The sequence below is a fragment of the Neolamprologus multifasciatus genome, chromosome 15, assembly GCF_963576455.1.
Source record: "Neolamprologus multifasciatus chromosome 15, fNeoMul1.2, whole genome shotgun sequence".
In the NCBI taxonomy this organism is placed as follows: domain Eukaryota; kingdom Metazoa; phylum Chordata; class Actinopteri; order Cichliformes; family Cichlidae; genus Neolamprologus; species Neolamprologus multifasciatus.
Window position 1 is genome coordinate 20632863 of NC_140453.1, and position 18789 is coordinate 20651651.

An 18789-nucleotide genomic window follows, 5' to 3' on the forward strand; every position below is an offset into this window, starting at 1 on the left:
GAAGCATTTAAAAAAAGAGCAAAGCCAAAGAGAAGATTTATGGATTTACTGAGCAGGCATGCTGAGGGTTGGTGTGTCCGAAGAGGGTGCAAGAGAGAGGGTGAGTGGAGTTAAATCAGGGAGCAGCCAAAAGAAGTACTTACCAGACATCAGCTTTTTGCTTTAGGTCTGTAGTTCTAATGTGACAGTTTCTGAATATTACTTTAGGGTTATGAACATATTTTTGGTTTTATTCAAAGCGCTTACACACTGATATTCAAAGGTACAAAATTACTTGGCTAATACCCTGTGAAAAGGTTGTTTCTTTTAAAAGGGTGAAGTATTTGCTGTATTATTTATTTATTTTTTGTCTTGTACGGTAATGACACTACATTTGGCTTAAAGTTTAATCCACTGTTCCCACACATGAGACAAGCACCAGGTAGGAGCTCTTAAAAAAAGAAAAAAAAAACACAGTGTGAAGTAAACTCACTTACACATGCAAACAAAGACGTGACCTTTGAACTCTTCCCTTAGAGAACTTTGACCCTGAGCTGTTAGTCAGTTGGATTTGAAAATCCAGGTTATCTCTCACGCAGTATGGTTTCCCTCCACTGTCGCTGTTAGTTGCACGCTCTCACACAGTTTTAGAATAAGACCTGAGCATGAGAGAGATTGTTTAGTAGAGAAATACTACAGCTTGCCGTGACTAAATTACTTTCAGTTTTCACTTCTAATCACAGCATTGTGATTTTATCCAATGATAACACAAGGGGAGGAGGAGGATTTACTGCCACAGATACTTAATGAGCCTCCTTACATATTCTAAATATGTGTCAGTGTTTTTTCACAACATATTAGGAATATTGCACATATGCAAACAAAGGGTTTGTTTGGGTTTTGTAGCAAGATGGTAATAAAGGAGGGAAAAAGTAGATATAGTCCTGGTGCGGTGTTGATGCCTATCAATGACCCTGTCCAGCTCTCAAATAACGACAGTTATTCTTGAGTCTTTGTTGGACACAAACTTTCTCATGCCACCCTGGAGGAGCCAGACTACCTGTGCAACCTGAATGCTATCAGTAATGACAAGGACACTACCAAAAATCAACTAAAGTCTGACATAGCTCATCTGCTATTTGCGTGAGAATGAAGGTGCTTAATAAATTGAAAACGTAACAGCTATCTATGGTATTGGCCTGCATTACACTCACTCTGTGTACACTCACTTCTGTAAGAAAACAGAAAAAGCTGTTGGGGATTATTGGAGTGAAAGCTGCAGAAGCATAAACGGAGCCATTTGTTCCTGTTCTGCTCTTTTATTTGATATGTTTGAATTTCTTTGCCTAAATTTTATTTTTTTATTCTAATATTTCATGTAATCTGGTTTGATCCAAGACAATTGTCAGCTGTAGAGGACAATAAAGTAACAGTAGTCCAGTGTCTAAGTATTTTCTCCTTTGCCTGCCCTTTCCTTTTCTGTCCAAAAATAATATCAAAGATAATTTTTCCTCCATAAAATCACTAGATCATTATTTGAAACATTCCTCAGCCTCAAAGTCAGGGTTGCCAGGTTGTAGTAGCTGAAAAGATAAAAAATAAATGCACATTTTATTATTTTAGCAAAGTAAGTGCTTGAAATAGGTCACAAAATTAAGTTTAGAGTTGATCTTAAAGAAGACTTGCTTACACACCGGATTAACGCTGCACTCATGTCAGCTCTATGAAGCTGGGAACTGATATTCACACAGCCACTGCGTGCCTTTTTGTGGCACGAGACAGGATGGCATTGAAAAAAATGGAAGAACATGCTGAACTGTTTTCACTTTAGTCCAGTTTTAGCTTTCCTGCAGAACAAGTGTGTTGGCATGGAGGTATATCCGTGTTGACTATATACAGATTATCACCCAGCACTCACACTGGAGATGGAGCTTTTAACCTTACTAGTTGTTTTACTGTGTACGCTGTTGGTTTTTAAACTATTAAAGTAAAGGGATTCTGAAAGCTGAGCGTGATTTACAAATTATTTAAATGTGTAGTTGTGTGCAGTTTGTAGATCAAAGCATTGATGGTTGGGGGGAGAAAGGTGCATAAACTTAATTGTAAACTGTCTGCAGTTGTGCCGTTTTGCGAGCACTGTTAGCCCAAGTTCACAGCCATGGCGCTACCGGATCGGGCTTGCGAGCAGTCCTTATTGCAAGTATTCAAGATGTTGGAGCGAAGGACAACATGAAGGCAAATTGAGCTGATGTTAGATGCTGCTGCTTTAGTCTCTTGTAATTGGTTAGTAATTAAATCCCCTCCCCCTTGGAAACTTGTGGAAATGAGTGGACGCAATGTCAGTACTGGTCCACAACTTTAAGATTATGACTTTCAGGAGTTTAGGGCTGGATTATTTAGGGGTGTAGATGGCTGAGATGAGACTTTGCAGGAATGCACCATCATCTGGAGGTGCATTGAACTTGAACTACACGTGGCTGCCCTTAACAGTTCCCAGTGGCCCCAGAAGGTGTCTGCCATTGTACTGACCAGTGTGTTAATTATCCACCGCTCGCTCTAAGCTGGGCCTTGTTTGAACCTCAGTGTCTCCACGGTAACTGTAACCAACAGTTACGCAAGCTTGACAACGGCAGCCCTCGATGACCCACATTCCAGCAGTAAATCACAACGCGTGCACATTCCCGACTCCACCCTTGCCTATCGAAACTGTTCTCAGTGTTTCCACTCAACGGGGAAGGGGAGGCGGCGAGTTAGAAAGAGGTGGGGAACGTTTTCACTTCTGTCTGCCTCTTTTCTATTTTCCTGTTTTTTCTATATGGAACAAAGTCCACAAACTGTGCAGAATCAGTGTAGTTGAATCTTTTGTTGTAAGTCTTTCTGCACACACTCCTCAGCCTCAGATTATATGGTTGAATTTGTTTGTTTGCATCCCCTATTAGAAGCTGGCATGTGAGTTGTTTTGTTGGCATGCTGACAGAAAAGATATCTGCGGTCTAGGAGATCCACAGTGAAGACGCAACATCTTTCCTGCCATAATAAAATGTAACAATTTCATATGAAGTAAACCTTAAAGACACACTCTCTCAGTGCTTACTCTGTCCACTGAGAATATATATAACTGTCACCTCCTGACCAATGGGTTCTCTGAAAATGACATCACTATTCATGAAATGTTACTTGGACCATGGTGCTCGAGTAGTATCTGCATTTTGTTCCACAGGTTCATCCACTTGTCCTGGCATTCACCTTAAAGTGGCAACATTTAATGCTGCACTTAAGAAGGCATGCATCCCCCCCCCATGATGCCAGAAACCAATCAGCGTCTGTGAGAAACTATATATGGGTTGATGTGTTCATAGCTGCCTTCATCTTACTTGAATATCTTTCCACAAGTTTGTCTCTCGCTTTCAATTTGTTTTTGTCCCCTAGAGTAAGATACAATCACCTACTTTTTCAGAGTAATAGCGGCTACTAGCTATGCAATGTTGGCAAGCTCCTGAATACCTTAGATCTTTCTCTGGTGGCGGTTATGATGAAATATGAGGCAGATTTACTGCTGAGCCATAACATATGCATGTGTGTGCACAGGCTGCGAGCTACAGTTGCTGCGTCAGCACAGCGTTGCGTACATACATCAGGTTTTACACATTCCTGTTCTGTAGTACACTCTGTAGCAGATGAAGGAAATGTCTACATGTAGGCAGTGAATTTGTACACATGTAGAGAAAATAGCCCTGGGTAGCTGTGTAACAGGCTGTGTGTGTTCTGGAGAGGTTTCCTTAGACCTGCACAGTCTGCTGAGATAAAGTAGATAAGTAAGTTGGAACACATTAAATCAATGTGCAGATCAGGAAGGTTCCTGGAAATAACATTTGATACCAATTATATACAAATGACTTTAAGTACAGATTTAAGATTTAATTCAAAGTAAACTGGAACTAATCGGTGTTGAACTGCTTTAAAGGGACCTATTACGCTCACTTATGACCTCAAATATACTTCACACGTATACTTGAAAGTTTATCCGAAATGACATGCCTCATGGTTGTGATGTCTTCAGTATTTAATGTGATATTTGGACGGCAAACATTCATCTTGTCTATTTAAGAACCGATGTCACTGAAGTAAGTTGTTGTGCTCAAAACTTGATGCATGTGGGCTGGCAGTCCATATCTGTGAATAACTGATCACCCTTCTTTTCCTGTCGTCGCACAACCTGCTGACACACTCGGCTCTCTGGATCTCAGCCAGCCTTGCTTTTTTGCTCTCCCGCTACAGTCGAGGCTGCTGAACAGCCACCTTAAGAGCACCATCCTGCATTAATAATAAGTCTGAGCTACTGTTTATGCCCTATTTTTTTCAGTCTTCAATGTTAATATCCAAGTATTTGTTTATGCTCTGCATGTAAACGCAATTGTGTTGAATGTAAATGTTTGGTGTATTTTTGTAATTTGCGTCTTGTATAAACAGAATTGGTGACTCTCTTCCTGTGTTTTTTCTAAAAGGACTTGGAGTTCCATGGCGTGATGAGGTTCTACTTTCAGGACCGGGTCGCCGGTAACTTTGCTACCAAGTGCATCAGAGTCTCCAGCACAGCGACAACGCAGGACGTCATTGAAACGTTAGCAGAGAAGTTCAGACCAGACATGAGGATGCTGTCCTCACCAAAATACTCCTTGTACGAGGTCCATGTCAGTGGCGGTGAGTCCCACAGATTTCTGATGCAAGGAAAAGCGCGACAGACTTTACAGAATCAAATTAATCGTAAAAATGTAGAGTAGGAAATGGATGGCTCTCAGGTAAACTGGTCTTTCTGTGTCTGTGTTAGAAGAGCGTCAGCTGGACCTGGACGAGAAGCCTCTTGTTGTGCAGCTGAACTGGAACAAAGACGACAGAGAAGGACGATTTGTCCTGAAGAATGAGAACGACATCCTGCCCAAGGTCAGCTGCTCTGACTGTTCGGTCCAAGTGTTCACTGTTAATCATTAGGCTTACTAGCGAGATGAATTATTCTTCCATTCATCCGTAGCCTGTCAAGGAAAAACGAATCATTTTAAATCACTTTGTTCAGCTCTTCAAGATCACAAAGATACAAATGCGCATTGGAAAGGCACCAGCTGCCACTAGAATATAATCAGACTGTATATAAAAGATGGATGCCGCTTGGTTAATGAAGGGCTTTCAAGGAAGCCATTCAGGTATTTTGTGACCAGATGTGACGAGTGAGTGTCTGATTTGGCTTTAAAAGCTGAAACGTATGCTCACTGGCTAAGGACTTGTACTCAGCTTCATTTTCCAATAGGGAAGCTACTTCTATATGTGATACTGCCTTTAAATGGAACATAGTGTTTCCTACACATAGACTTTACTTCAGTGAGCTGCTCGGGTATATTTAACAACCCTCCTTAATCTTTTTCAAGTTTTTAATTTTTTTGGTATTTTTCATTTGCTCTCATGTTTTGTACCAGCTGGCTTCCTGCCAGGTTACACTTATGGTCCTTAATATCTTTCAGCTGTTCCTTCAGGTTGTCTCTTCAAACTGATCTTTTCTATAGTTTTTATATCTTTATCCCACTAACCCTAACCAATTTTAATCATAATAAATGATGCATTTTTAATTTGTAATGTAATAAAAAAAAATAGAAAACGATGAAGCGTAAAAATCTGTGAAGTGTACAACTCAATTTTCGGCGACTCAATGTGCATAAAAATTCGCTCTACCAACAACCTCATCCAGCCTCCCAAACGTTTTTGTGATTTAAAAGTGGAATGTATTATTGTTTACACGTACACTAATCAGTACTATTTGTGATAAGAGGTGGTGAGTATTTCACTGTAGGGAGTTACAGGACCGCTCTGATCAGAACCTGGAGCAGGTGGAGGTGTAGTTTACGTCTTCCTGCTCACTGACGATGCAGAGCAAGACAGCAACTACCAGTCTTAATTTAACAGCCTGTGGGGAGCACTGCAGTGTGCCTATTTGACCTTGCAAGAGGTGTTTTGCTCAGGTTTTAGTGGGTTTTAAAAGTCCTTTTGGGCCCTCAGTCAAATTTGGACATTTTGGCGTACTCGAATGTCACAAAGATGCCGAAGATTTTCTTCTTTTCCTTGCTCACTTTGCTCATGGGCCACTTATTCACCCACAAATGAGTGCATCTATAGCAGTTTCTCACTCTCTTGTTTTTCTAGAAGAGTCAGAGTAACGGGCCTGAGAAGGAGAAGGACGGCGTGATACAGAACTTCAAGAGGACTCTGTCCAAGAAGGAGAAGAAAAAGGAAAAGAAGAGGGAGAAGGAATTCGCCCGAATCCCTGATGGAGACGATCAGACACTGAGTCGCGAGGACGGGTAACACACTCATTCATCTTACATCCTGACAGTCCTCAGAGATTCTTTTTCTTTTTCTTAATGCGAGGAAAAGCACAGAACACTCCAGAAAATGACAGAATAGTGATTTAAACTTTTGACCTTTCTGTTCCTTCATCTGACTCTTTTTTTTTTTTTTTTTTCTTGCATTTCTTTTTCTGTCCCATTTATTCTTTGGTTTAGAGAAAATCTGGCAGCAGAGGTTTATAAAGACATGCCAGAAACCAGCTTTACCAGGACGATCTCCAACCCAGAGGTGGTGATGAAGAGAAGACGCCAGCAGAAACTGGAGAAACGCATGCAGGAGTTTATGAGCAGCGATGGGAGGCCAGACTCAGGTACTTCTTAGAATTTGCAAATATCTTGTTTACGAGTTTATTCAGACCCTTTTCTCCTAATCCCAACATGAGCTCGGATTACCAACTGTGCCTAGTCTCGTAGGTGTATTAGTTCAGGGGTGGGTAGAGGAAAAAACAATAAATGTATAACAAACACATTCCTTCCCAATTAGATAGCCTGCACCTCATTTATGTTAAAATTAAAAAGCATATAGTGCCATTAGATCCAAAATGTAGACTAATTGAGCACTGTTAAAGTGTTTGTTTCACTTTTTTAATGATGAGACAAGAGACGGAGCTCAGAGGACAGTATGTTTAATGATCCCTTGTGTATTTAAGTTTTTTCTCACTGGAAATAAACTAAAGTCAGAACACATTGGCTCACGTGGGCAGTTTGCAGGTGGTATTACTTTAAAATAATGAGACCGTCAACATCAAAGGCTAATCTGATATATTGTTACAGACATGTGGAAAAGAGCACAGGACTCTAGAGTCCACAGTCACAGCCTCCATAGGACTTAAGAGGGCAAGTAGAAGCCAAGTGCTGCTAATCAAATCGACAAATTCACTGATGATCAACAAGTATGAGCACCTCTGGTTTGGACTGTTCAGGTGTGTGTTGCCACCAAATTCAATCCAGTGTCAGAGTAACTGCAAAACCCCCAGAATCTTAAATGTTAAAATTCATGATGGTATTTGTTGGAGTAAACAGTAAATTGACCTAAATATGAAAATCAGCTGTGAATACTGACTTTTTATGTCACAAACCGAAATGGCACAGCCAGAGAGGGACCCGGATTGGCTCCAAAACAAGTCTGAATGTCCTTGTATGGCTTAAAGGAAACCTGACGTGAACTCTGGAGATAATCTGCAGCGTGACCTGAACGTCGCAGTTCACTGCCGCTCCTTATCTGGAGTGGAAGGGCATGAGAAAGCAACTTAAATTCTATGAATGCAGGTGTGCACATCTATTGGAGTGGTGTTTATATAACATGCGGATTAGCGGCCCACTTTTTGTTATTAGTAAATTGTTTTCACTGCTCATTGCTAATCACTCACGCCCACATCAGCTGCTTCCCAGAAGTGCCATATGCCGTTGGAGCGTCTCACGCTGACATGTTTACGCACACAGACATACGTCGCGGACGTGCCGAATGAATGAAACAAACATGCTGACTGGTTCAGCGTGTGACTCAGGCATTACCTAATCACTCTGCCAGACAGACAGATGGACGAGTGAACCGGCTCTAAAAACGGCTCAAACCACTGTCCGCATACACATGCAGCCGGTGAGGCAGGGCGGCCGGTGGTTAGACGGTGACGTTCTCCCGGCAGAAAGCACTATTTAAAAAAAACAAACAAAACACCCTTATTTTATGTAATGAAAATCCTGTTTGCTCTGCTGAAGCCTTCTTTTGTGGCATTTACAAAGGTGATCATTTTCAGTTGAACCGTCCCCATTAGTCGTTAACAATGGTAATGGTAACAATAACAAGTTGTTATGAGCATTACATTTATTGCTTTTCCCCAAACTCATCTAAAAGTGTACGCAAGAAAGTTTAACGTCCAGGTCAAGCAAGAAATGATAGACCGAGAACCGATGGTGACAGAAGTTTGTAAAGTGGGAGTCTGCTAGCACCATTACATTGGCTATATTAAATGCAGTCAAAAATGAAACTAAATGTGAAAAATACACCTAAGTTCACTGAAATAAAACTAGAACTAGGTGTGAAACAGTATTTAGTGCTTTTGCATTCAGAACTAACACACTCTGTCTCTGCAGGAGGCACTTTGAGGATATACGCTGACAGTCTGAAGCCCAATATCCCGTATAAAACCATCCTCCTCTCCACGAGAGACACAGCTGACTTTGCTGTGGTGGAGGCTCTGGAGAAGTATGGACTAGAGAAGGAGAACCCAAAGAGTACTGCATTGCTCGGGTAAGTTTGCTTAAAAATCTGTAAACCCATCTTGCCACCTTCTCACGCTCCCAGTAAACACATCCATCAACAACATAAAATCTGCTTTGTTCTCGCTAAAACTAAAATAGAGTTAAATTAGGTTTAGTTCCTCCAGCTGCAGCAAATTCCATCAAACCCACGTTAACAGTAACAGAGTTTGAGCTTTTGTCACAGTTTAATATGTGATTTTATTTTTGAGTACACTGCGTGATGTTCACAGCTCATATTTGATCTTCATGGTTAGAGGTGTAATGTTTCCAAAATCATGTTTCCGTTTTGCCAGACTAGCATACTTTAACAACTCCACATGGGACTCATCGTGAGATGGGACATTTGTATCGCCATTTCTGTTGTTGTCTGAGAATTGTTACACCGTTAATCCTACTTCTCTGCACTATACAACCTTGACGCTCCGAGTTCAGTAATAAACACCTTTATCATCCTCCTGAGAGGCTGTGGAAAGTTAAGTTCACAGTCAGTGCCACAAGGGTCACCACTGCTGTCAGTAAACATTGTAACAGCTTCCAATAGGAGAAGCGTGCTATATATCCCACCTTTAAGGCACATTTTAAACACATTTTCTATTTTTTTTGGTCCCTGTTTAAATGAAGATGACTAATAAAAGTTAGAAAAGAAAAATCCATGCCCACTTCACAGGAATGGCAGATTGAAAAGGAAAGCTTAAGGAATGCAGCTCAGTTACTTTCAGACTGAGTGCCACAGTAGCAGCAGATGCCCTATTATATCAGCGTGCGTGCGTGCGTGCGTGCGTGTTAGACTGTGACGGTGAACTTGGCTCACAGCCTGTCTCCTATCTGTCCTCTCAGCTTTTGCCAGTCGTATAAAACAACTGCCAATACACTGGAAGATCCTCCAGACACGAACACACACACACACACGCGGTTACTTTTAAGGGTACCTTTTCACTTTACAGTGTTGTTACTATTGTGAAGTGATCTGTTACATTACAGGGCCATCTACTTAGAAAAGTAACTCATCAGCGTGCTTTGCTTTACCAAAACTGCACAGCCCTCATATGGTTACATTGTACAGAGGCTGTGTGATCTCATATAGAGTTGACATTGATAGCACATCGTAACCAGTAACAAGCTCACTAGTTTCCCTTTTCAGCTGAGCTAACTTGTTAGCTGTTGTGTGTTTGGAGCTTTTCCTTTGACTAGTGTTACTGCTGCGAGCTCTGGCCTGTTGAAAAGGTGTGTCCAGCACAGTTCAGCTAAACTCCCTGCACAGATCTCCAGTACTTCCTCAGTGACAGCTGGTTGTGTAAAAATTGCCTTAAGTAATTAACACATTTTTGACAGGACAGTGTGCAAAATGGAGTGATGTGTTTAGAGGCTGAGGCAGACTGACTCATCCTTGGGTCTGCATCGTTAAGTGTTGTTCGAGCACAGGCCAGTGTGGGAGTTTGGGACAGTCACTGACTGTGCCTAGTGCGAGTTCACCCTAAAGTGCAGGGTTCAGGAGGTCAGCAACAATGAGAAATACCAGAAACTGGTAACCACTATCCACCCACTCGTCCTTTTTTTTCCTTATCTGCATCATGGGAGCATTAATCTAAGCACAGCTATCAAAAACTAACAACCACCACTGCCTCCAGCTCTTCTGGAGAGTTGAAAACTAGGTGTTGCGTCGTGTCTGTGTAGGTTCTCAGTCGTACAGGTCATGATAGTCTAAGGCGCTGAAAAAGAAGGCGACTGGATTAAGTTTTGTTTTGTTTTGTTTTTAATCTTTCATCCTGTGAAACAATCAAGAAACCTTTTGGATTAGAGGTGAAACATCTTCAAAGAACTTAAAGAAGTCCAGTCACCTTCTTTTCAAGCTCTGTTTTGCATCCTGTGACTTCTCTGGAGACGTTGTCTTGTCAGATGTAGTTAAATGACCTCATCTTTGAGGCTTAAAGGAGCCTGAACCATGTTACATCAGTCATTCTGTGTGTAAGGCTGGACTGAGATTACACAATATTGTTGTTTGTTGTAATGGTTAATGTGTCAGGTTAGAAGATTATAGAGTTGGAGACATGATGAGCTGCTCGTTGCTCCCCTATTGGCTTTTAAAATTTAAGTGATATCATCAGGATGGAAATGCTGGCTAGGGATCTCCAGAAAAAAAAAACACAGTGGTGACGTGTATGATCCTGGTGATCTTCTTATTCATTGATTTTCACATTTCCTCCATCAGCTCCTATTAGTCAAGGTCACTGAAGTTGAGGAAAACTCTTTTTTTTTTCTTCCCCCTTTAACCTTTGTGCAATTATCAACCTACAAGGCTTTTGTAGGTTTAAATTGGACTTTTTGGAGGCGAGGACATGTGTAACCTGTAACCACTACCACAGTTAGTCTTTTCTGTCTTTTTCACAAAGTTCGTTTGGGTTTTTTTGGTCAGGAATTTTATTGGTGGTTTTTCTCTGTGGACAGGCCAAAGCCTCTTTGGCTATCCCTGGACACTGATTGACGAGTAGAAGGATGAACTGTAGAACACATTGCACATTTGTTCCATGTTGCAATCAGCTGATATTGTGTAGTCTGAATCCAGACAGCATTCGGTGGAAACAAAGTTTTACAGCCTGTATTTATGATCTTTTTCTTCTGGTACAACCCATAGCCACAGGCGATGGTAAGAGCATAGCCCTGCCAGTTAATTAAACCCTATGCTCACCAGAACTTAGCAGTACTGCAAATGCTGTAGAAGCCCACTTGTCGCTCTCGCACTTTCCATTGTTCCCCCACTTGTGAACATCATCCTAAGGTACTTGAGATGCTCCACTTGAGACAGTAGCGCTTCCTCAAAACAACCCATCTCTTACTGAATACCAGGGCCTCAGACTTGAGGGGCTAATTCATCTGCTAATGCATCTGCTCTCCACTGAGCTGCAAACTGAACCAGTACAAGCTGCAGGTCAGCACGCATTTTTAGACTGTGTGATGTGGAAAAACGGGATTAGTGGCTGACGTCTTTTCTTTATATTGTGTCTTGGAAAACTAGTTAATGGGGATTATGGACCATGTGGACATGGGAAAACAACCAATTTCTAAACTGCAACATCTGGAGATGTTATAACATGTTGTTTAATAAGTCCAATAATAAGCACAGCTGCATGAAATGTGAATAAACTCTGAATTGATTTGGTGTTCGTCTCCTTTTATTTGCAGCAAGATGATAAGTCGGGCAAGGAGGTGATTCTGGACGATAATGAGTGTCCACTGCAGATCTTCAGGGACTGGCCTGCTGATAGAGGTAAAAGACACTCTCAGGCACTTGTCCCCTGCTTCTTGGTCACTATCGCCCCCTGCTGCTGGTTTACTGAAATTACAGTAAATGTTATTTTTAAATGTAATTTTTCTTTGACCATTGATCTTCTTACTGTATATTAACCTGTGGAATCTCTACTGATAGTACAGGTAGTAAAATTTAGTAAAAAATAAAATTTAATTTTTTCCTCATTTTCAGGGGCATTAGTGTTCCAGTTGAAGAAGAGACCTCCGGACTACCAGGGGAGGAAGGGAAGGAAAGTGGATGACAAGGGCCTCAGAGGGAAGGACAGCTCGCTGCCTCCTGAGAAACTGCCTTATCTAGTGGAGTTGAGCCCAGGTAGGATCACAACACTATCATATGTGACCCTTCATCTTTGCTGTCAGTGTTGGTAGGCATTACAAGTGACAGCACCAGCGGAAGCAGCTTTTTTTTTTTTGGATTTGTTGTTGTAATGGCAAACAGTGACCAACAGGTTGCAGTGTAGCTGCATTAAAAAACACTCAGGTTTGGTCAAAGGTGAGTCTGTCTTCGTGTTCCCTGCCGAGGTGAATGAAGCACATTATAATGCGGCTACATTATTGCTCCCACATCTTCTCACCGCTTTCAGCTGTGTTGTGGTTTCTGTTCCTGCCACTGCAGCATTTTGTCAGTGTGTAAAAACCACTGCGGGCGGTTAACGATCACTGAAAGCTGCAGACAGCTCTTAAAAATAGCTGGAGATGTTGGCGCGTGCTACAGCTGCCTGACTTTGTTTTATCCCCCCATCAGAAAGAGCTGTAGCTTTTAATATGAATTAAAGTTTCCAAAACACACGAGTGCACTGTGAGAAGTCACAGAATAAAAAAGACTTGGACATTAGATCTTCTCCTTTATGCTTGTTGCACTGAGGTTATACCTGCCTGAAGGGTTTCTAACATAAGATGATTCTTTATTGGGGGATTATAGGGGAAATATCTGGCAGTTCTTGAGGTTAAAGTGTAAAGTTATCAGGCAGAGATTGGTAAGAGTTATATGTAGGTGTTGTTAGAACAAAAATGTGTCTGTCCTCAGTCACAGCAGCTGAGATCACTGTTTTAGACCACTCATGTATAATGAATCTCTTCATCATCATCATCTTATTATTATTATTATTATTATTATTATTATTCAAAGGGGGAAAACCTGTCCTAATCTTAACAGCCACATCAAAGTCTTTATCATATTTATTTATGATGAAGATGATTTAAAGAGCAAAAAGGTTGAACTTACTTTGGAAAAAGCTTCATTTGGTGAATTATAGGAAGTTGCTTACTGATGTAAGAGTATACGGGATAGGGACCACTCCTACTGTAAGAGGTAAGTTACAGTGGTGTAATAACAGTTGGAATGCAGTACATAAAACCCCAGATTATTTGTTGTGAGAGCCTTTCGAAGGGCATTTTGGAGAAACATACCCACGTCTTGTTAAATATGACACAACCCTAACAGCTTGTTTCTTGCTACTGATCCCTCTCTTTCTTTATTGGCCTTTTTGTCATTCTTCCTATCATGCCATTAACCTATCAGACCCGTTGGTGAACCCAATTCTTATTGGCACTTGAACTGGTTTGAACTGTGGTGCTGGAATGATATTGGCTCACCAGTGGGGCCTATCCAGGAATGTACTAACACGTCTACTTCATCTACTGTAAGGTTGACGGGTCACTGACTGTGGAAGACTGCCAGGATGGGAAATTGATTTGGTGGCTCGTCTAAATAACAGCTGCTTGGCAAAGTGTGTGTGTGTCTGTGTGAGGAGAGAGAGAGAGAGTGTGTGTGTTAATTAACTGGACTTTAATCCACTTCTATTAAAGAAAACACTGAGGTTACCCTGTAGAAGGCTTAAGATAAAAAGAAATTTGTTGTAATTTTTACTTTTGAATGACTTTCCAGTATTTAAGTGATGTCCGAGCTACTGAGGGAAGTCCTGTAACCACAAGCATACCTCTCAGTGTGTTTTCTTCATAGATTGTATTTAAAAGATGGGCATAAGGGATGTCTCAGCCTCAAGCTGAGAATTGTGTCTCCATCTAAGCTTTATGAAGCCAGATATGACGAGCAGAGGGCAAAGCTGACTGTGGGGCGAAGGCGAGCCCCTATAAAGCATCACAATAGACAACTGTTTGGGTGCTCTCCCCATTTTACAGCCTTTACGGTACCACTTGATTGAATGAACACCACTCTGTTTGCTCTTGGATTTTAAAATAAAACCAAAATTTTACACTTTAAAAAAGCAGACCATTAACCTCAAGTTTGATTCTAAAAACACGTGAGGTGAGAAATAAACCACAAAGTTACCAAATATAACACGTTTAAACAGATAAAGATGCTTTAACCTCAAAGTCAGGGCAGGCAACGTAATGCCACCAAAATGCATACTTGTTTGGATCAGTGGTTAAACTGTTGGGAAGATCTTTTTTGTTATGACCTGCTTTAAGATACATACTCTGTAAACTAGAATTTACAATTTATTTGCAGCGTGCATTGTCATCTACAGGACTGCTTTGTTTAATTCATTTAAAATTTGGACACTCGGACAAATGTAGACAGTGAGAGCCCTTTTAAAATACCGTGTGTGTGTGTGTGTTTGCCTGCTTTCCATGCAATTAACGGGTTAACAAGGTATTTTTTTCCCTTCCTTGCTGCATTTTCACCCTCTGCTATTTGTCTGTTTTCTTTCCCACCTTCTTTATGGCATGGTGCGTATGCGTGTGTGTGTGTGTGTGTGTGTGTGTGTGTGTGTGTGTGTGCGTGTGGGGCCTGTGCATGTCTCCTACCTCCGTGCCTGCCTGCCTGCCTAGGGCGAGGGAATCACTATGCCTACTACGCCTATCGGCACCACGAAGGTAAAAATCTACCGCACCTCCCTGTGTGTCTGTTGGTGGGGTCAACTCATTTGGCCAATAGTGGTCAAACAGCCCTGATACATGTTTTAGATGTGATTTAGGCACTAGTACTGAACAGAGAGGTTAGGAAAAAGTGATTTAAACAATTTATTTACATTTTACATGCGTTATTTAATACTTTCTGTATCGGCATTAAAACAGTCAATAACAGCTTAAATACATTTTAGGATACTAAGTTTTAATAAGAAATAGGATTTAACATTATATCCAGCCAATCACAGGGAAAACAGACCTTTTTTGCAGATTGACATTCATTTTATTTGAAGGGTACACGAAACTACTAAATCAATTTATTTCACCAGTTGCTAGAAGCTCACAAATGAACTGATAATAATCGAAGTGACGTTTGTAGTGAGTTACCTCATAACTGACTGAAAGACTGAAGAACTCAAAACATGGGAATTATTCTTCTGTGTTAAATCTACCTGTAAAATAGTCGTAACTGCAAATCTTTCTGAAATCCTGCACCATAATCTTCGATGTTACCTGAAGTCCACCTGCATAGAAATGTAACCATGTCACTGTCAGTGCAGCCTGCACAGGTAAAACAGAATGCTAGAAGCTGCAACCATCACTGGCATCTATATTTCACAGCAGAAGTCTAAATCGAGCATAATGCCACACTGTGAAAAATGGTGTCTGTAGACTGCAGTTGCAACCGCGTGACCTCATGATCTCGCAGCACTCAAAGATGACCATCAGCTGTGTCTTCAAAGTAGCTTTGATAAAATGGCAATAAGATGGAGTCGGTCTGCTGTCACTGTTACTGCAAATTTAATGGTCATTAGGCAGTTATATACTGTTACTTTCAACCAAAACCTCATAGATGTGAAACATGAATTTAGGAATTTATCACAAATAGTGACATAGTTACAGCAGGATGTTGAATTTCACTGTTAAAGGATGGAGGAACCTTGATAATATGTAGGATTATAATATTGGGTTGATGTTAAAGAGCCATGATGCAGAGACGTTGTGTTCATTGTTGTGGACAAACTCTGATTGATTGCAACATGTTGGCAGTCTCTGTGTTAGTAAATTAGATGCAAACCTGCTAATAATCAGGTTGCTTTTGCAAGGGGATCTGTGCAGCCGCAATCAGGCATCTGGTTTCTGCAGCGCGTTCATTAAGCTGCCAAAAGGGAAGGAAATTAAATGTGTTTATCAGCCACAGTGTTTTTGTTTGGTTTATCATCCTTTTAGTTGCAGACAGTTAGTTGTCATATATCTACTCGTGTCACTGAGCCATTAGAATGCCAAATAAATTAGATCCAAATATTCTAAAAAAAACAAAACAACTAATATGCAAGGGTGGCTCCTATTCAACTTAATTCAACAATCACTTAGATGAAAAAAATGTGTTAGCATCTAATCTCTAATTAATTTATAGTATTCAAATTCAAAATAATGATGATAATAGCATCAGTCACAAAACAATGAAAAACTGTTGCAATATGAAAAGTTATAAATGAATAAAATAGAGAGAGAAAGTGGAAAAAATGACTGAGGGTCTAAAGAAAGTGAAAGTACGCACTCGGCTCCTCGTGATTACCATCCTTAAACCTTTAACTGGCACAGAATTCATGGTAAAAACAAAAACTGAGAGTCGGTATAGCAGACAGTATTATTTTTTTTAGAAGATGGTCATATGTAGGTTTTTTTCTGATACCCTTTCACCCCCCCCCCTCCCACAGCAGCCAACATTTTATCCCTTTCCCTTCACTGAACTAATGCCCTGCTTTGCTTTTACTAAACCCCTACTTACTAATATCAATAACTGCACTGCAGCCCCACCAAAAACCCCACACTCTGTGCCACATTAGCAGTGCATAATGCACAGCTTTCCATATGTCACTATGTATTGACTCTGTACTGTATTAATGCTGAATTGATTGACTGGGATTTCAGTCAATCAGTGTATGTGTGAGTTTGTGTAGTGAACCTGTATGCCGTTTCTTTAAAATGTGATGTGTGTGCAGCCTTACCTGGCTTCTAAATCTGAACGTGTGTCTGTGTGTGTTCAGACGGCTCAGACTCTCGGGACAAACCCAAGCTGTATCGGCTTCAGCACAGCATCACTGAGGTCGGCTCAGACTGCACAGACGACGGAGCCATCCAGGTAAACACCCCATTAAAATACAAAAAATTCTAATACAGACTGTAGAATACTGCACTATATAAACTGCACATATTAATGCTAGAATTTCTCTTTTTAAAAAAAATAGTACATTGCAATTTTAAATTAAGATTTCTGTCTTTCTAAAGCTTTCAGTATTTGGGAAGAGCTCACATGCTGCCAAGTTTGATGCCAGTGCATCCGAGCACTGATGCAAGTGGAGTTCCCTCACACTCAGTGTTCCCTTACACACACACACACGCGGTGTAGAATTAACTGTGCAAACATCATGACGTTACTGCAGTTTAAAAAGCTGTCTTTAAATATGATTCAAATGAAAAGCAAAGAGGTGTAGCTGGGGGAGTGAGATGCTGACCAGTGGGGGGTTTTGACCATAAGGGCCATTACACTTGAGCAGCTGCAGCTAACTGTTGTTTGAAAGTCGATCAGGTGAAAATCCAGAGACAAGATCAGCATCAGGCGGCTGATGATCATTCCAAGGTTAGTTTATGATACTTTTACTTGGCCGTCCTGGCTCGAGTTAAACTAAAAAGCAACGGTGTTTAAGCTTATAGAGAGGGGAAACGGTGCACAGCTCTAATGGGAGCTTGAAGTCAAGTGAAACTGACTGCAGAAGAGTATTTATGTATTTATTTGCCAGAAGCCAGCCTGACAGGTTACAGGTTAAAAGTGGAGTTTTAGCCTGATGCTGCTTATGTAGCTGATATACTTGCTGTGTTTGTCTTCAGCTGCTTGGTCCGGGGATTCTGCCCCACCACTGCAACCTCATGCACAGCGAAGGCATGGTGACGGTGACGCCACACGGCCCTGACGCAGACACGTTTGTAGACGGGCAGCGCATTATCGAGACGACGGTGTTGCGTTCTGGCTCCACCATCCAGTTCGGTTCTGCTCACGTCTTCAAATTCGTGGACCCGATGTTCGACCAGGGAGGGAAGAGAGAACCGGCCATGCCGAGAGGCAGACACAAGTCTGGGTGAGGAATGGGAAACGGGTTTGTGGGTGTCTGAATGCAAAGTTTTCACCTCAAACTTATGGACATCCATTCTTCTTACTATCCCTCCTTCTTCAACCTCTGTACACACAGTTTCCCGAAGCCTACCAACAGTAAAGAAAGAATAGGGTGTTATTGTAAATGAAGGGAGGGTGAGGTTTGGAGTTGGCAGGCGGAAGCAGAGATGAAGGGAAGGAAAAGTGGGAGGAGGGAGTCTGGGATGGGGAGAGCAGAGAAATGAGAGGAAGAGCGGAGGTCTGGGGTTACGGCAGGCAGGCTGCCCTCTAATCTGATCAACATGATGTTGGGTGTGGCCTCCTCCTCGCTGGAGTTTCACACACTAACGGGAGAAAGACGGAGGGCATACAAGATGAGAAGAGAAAGGAGAGTGTGAGAAAGTTAGGGATCAGTGAAGGAAAGGAGAAACAACTTAAAAGTCTTTAATGGATGACTAACACTGCAAGGAAGAGAGAAAGAAGGAAGTCTGTAAGTACCCAAAACACTAACTCACAACTGTGGGTGTATTTCTGCATGAATTAGTTTCTACAAATGATTCAAGAAATTGTCCTTTATCTTTTGTAGCACTCTTTCATAAGCATGTGCTCAGTATTTTCTAAAGCTCACAAGGTCATGAACACATTTAAATTTGTTTTTTAACAATCTAGAGTGTAAAGTTTGCCTCTGTAAGCTTTGTCTTCAGACGAAATAAACCTTAAAATTATTTTGGAGTAAAATGAGCATAACATTTTTGCTTGGCTGAATTTAATCCACCAGCCTGGGAGTGGTTTTTTTTATGTGTTTAAGAGCTGGTTTGTTAG

General features: G+C 41.2%; 1 protein-coding gene across 1 annotated transcript in view; it reads left to right on the top strand.

Annotated features, from left to right (window-relative positions):
* Nucleotides 1-18789, top strand: part of afdna (afadin, adherens junction formation factor a) — a 123126-nt gene that overhangs the window by 34663 nt on the left and 69674 nt on the right. Inside the window, 11 exon segments of the mRNA XM_085131801.1 lie at nucleotides 4485-4680; nucleotides 4808-4920; nucleotides 6169-6326; nucleotides 6528-6682; nucleotides 8466-8600; nucleotides 8603-8622; nucleotides 11814-11898; nucleotides 12112-12252; nucleotides 14736-14780; nucleotides 16865-16959; nucleotides 17706-17953. Coding sequence (XP_084987927.1) covers nucleotides 4485-4680; nucleotides 4808-4920; nucleotides 6169-6326; nucleotides 6528-6682; nucleotides 8466-8600; nucleotides 8603-8622; nucleotides 11814-11898; nucleotides 12112-12252; nucleotides 14736-14780; nucleotides 16865-16959; nucleotides 17706-17953 — 1391 coding nt within the window.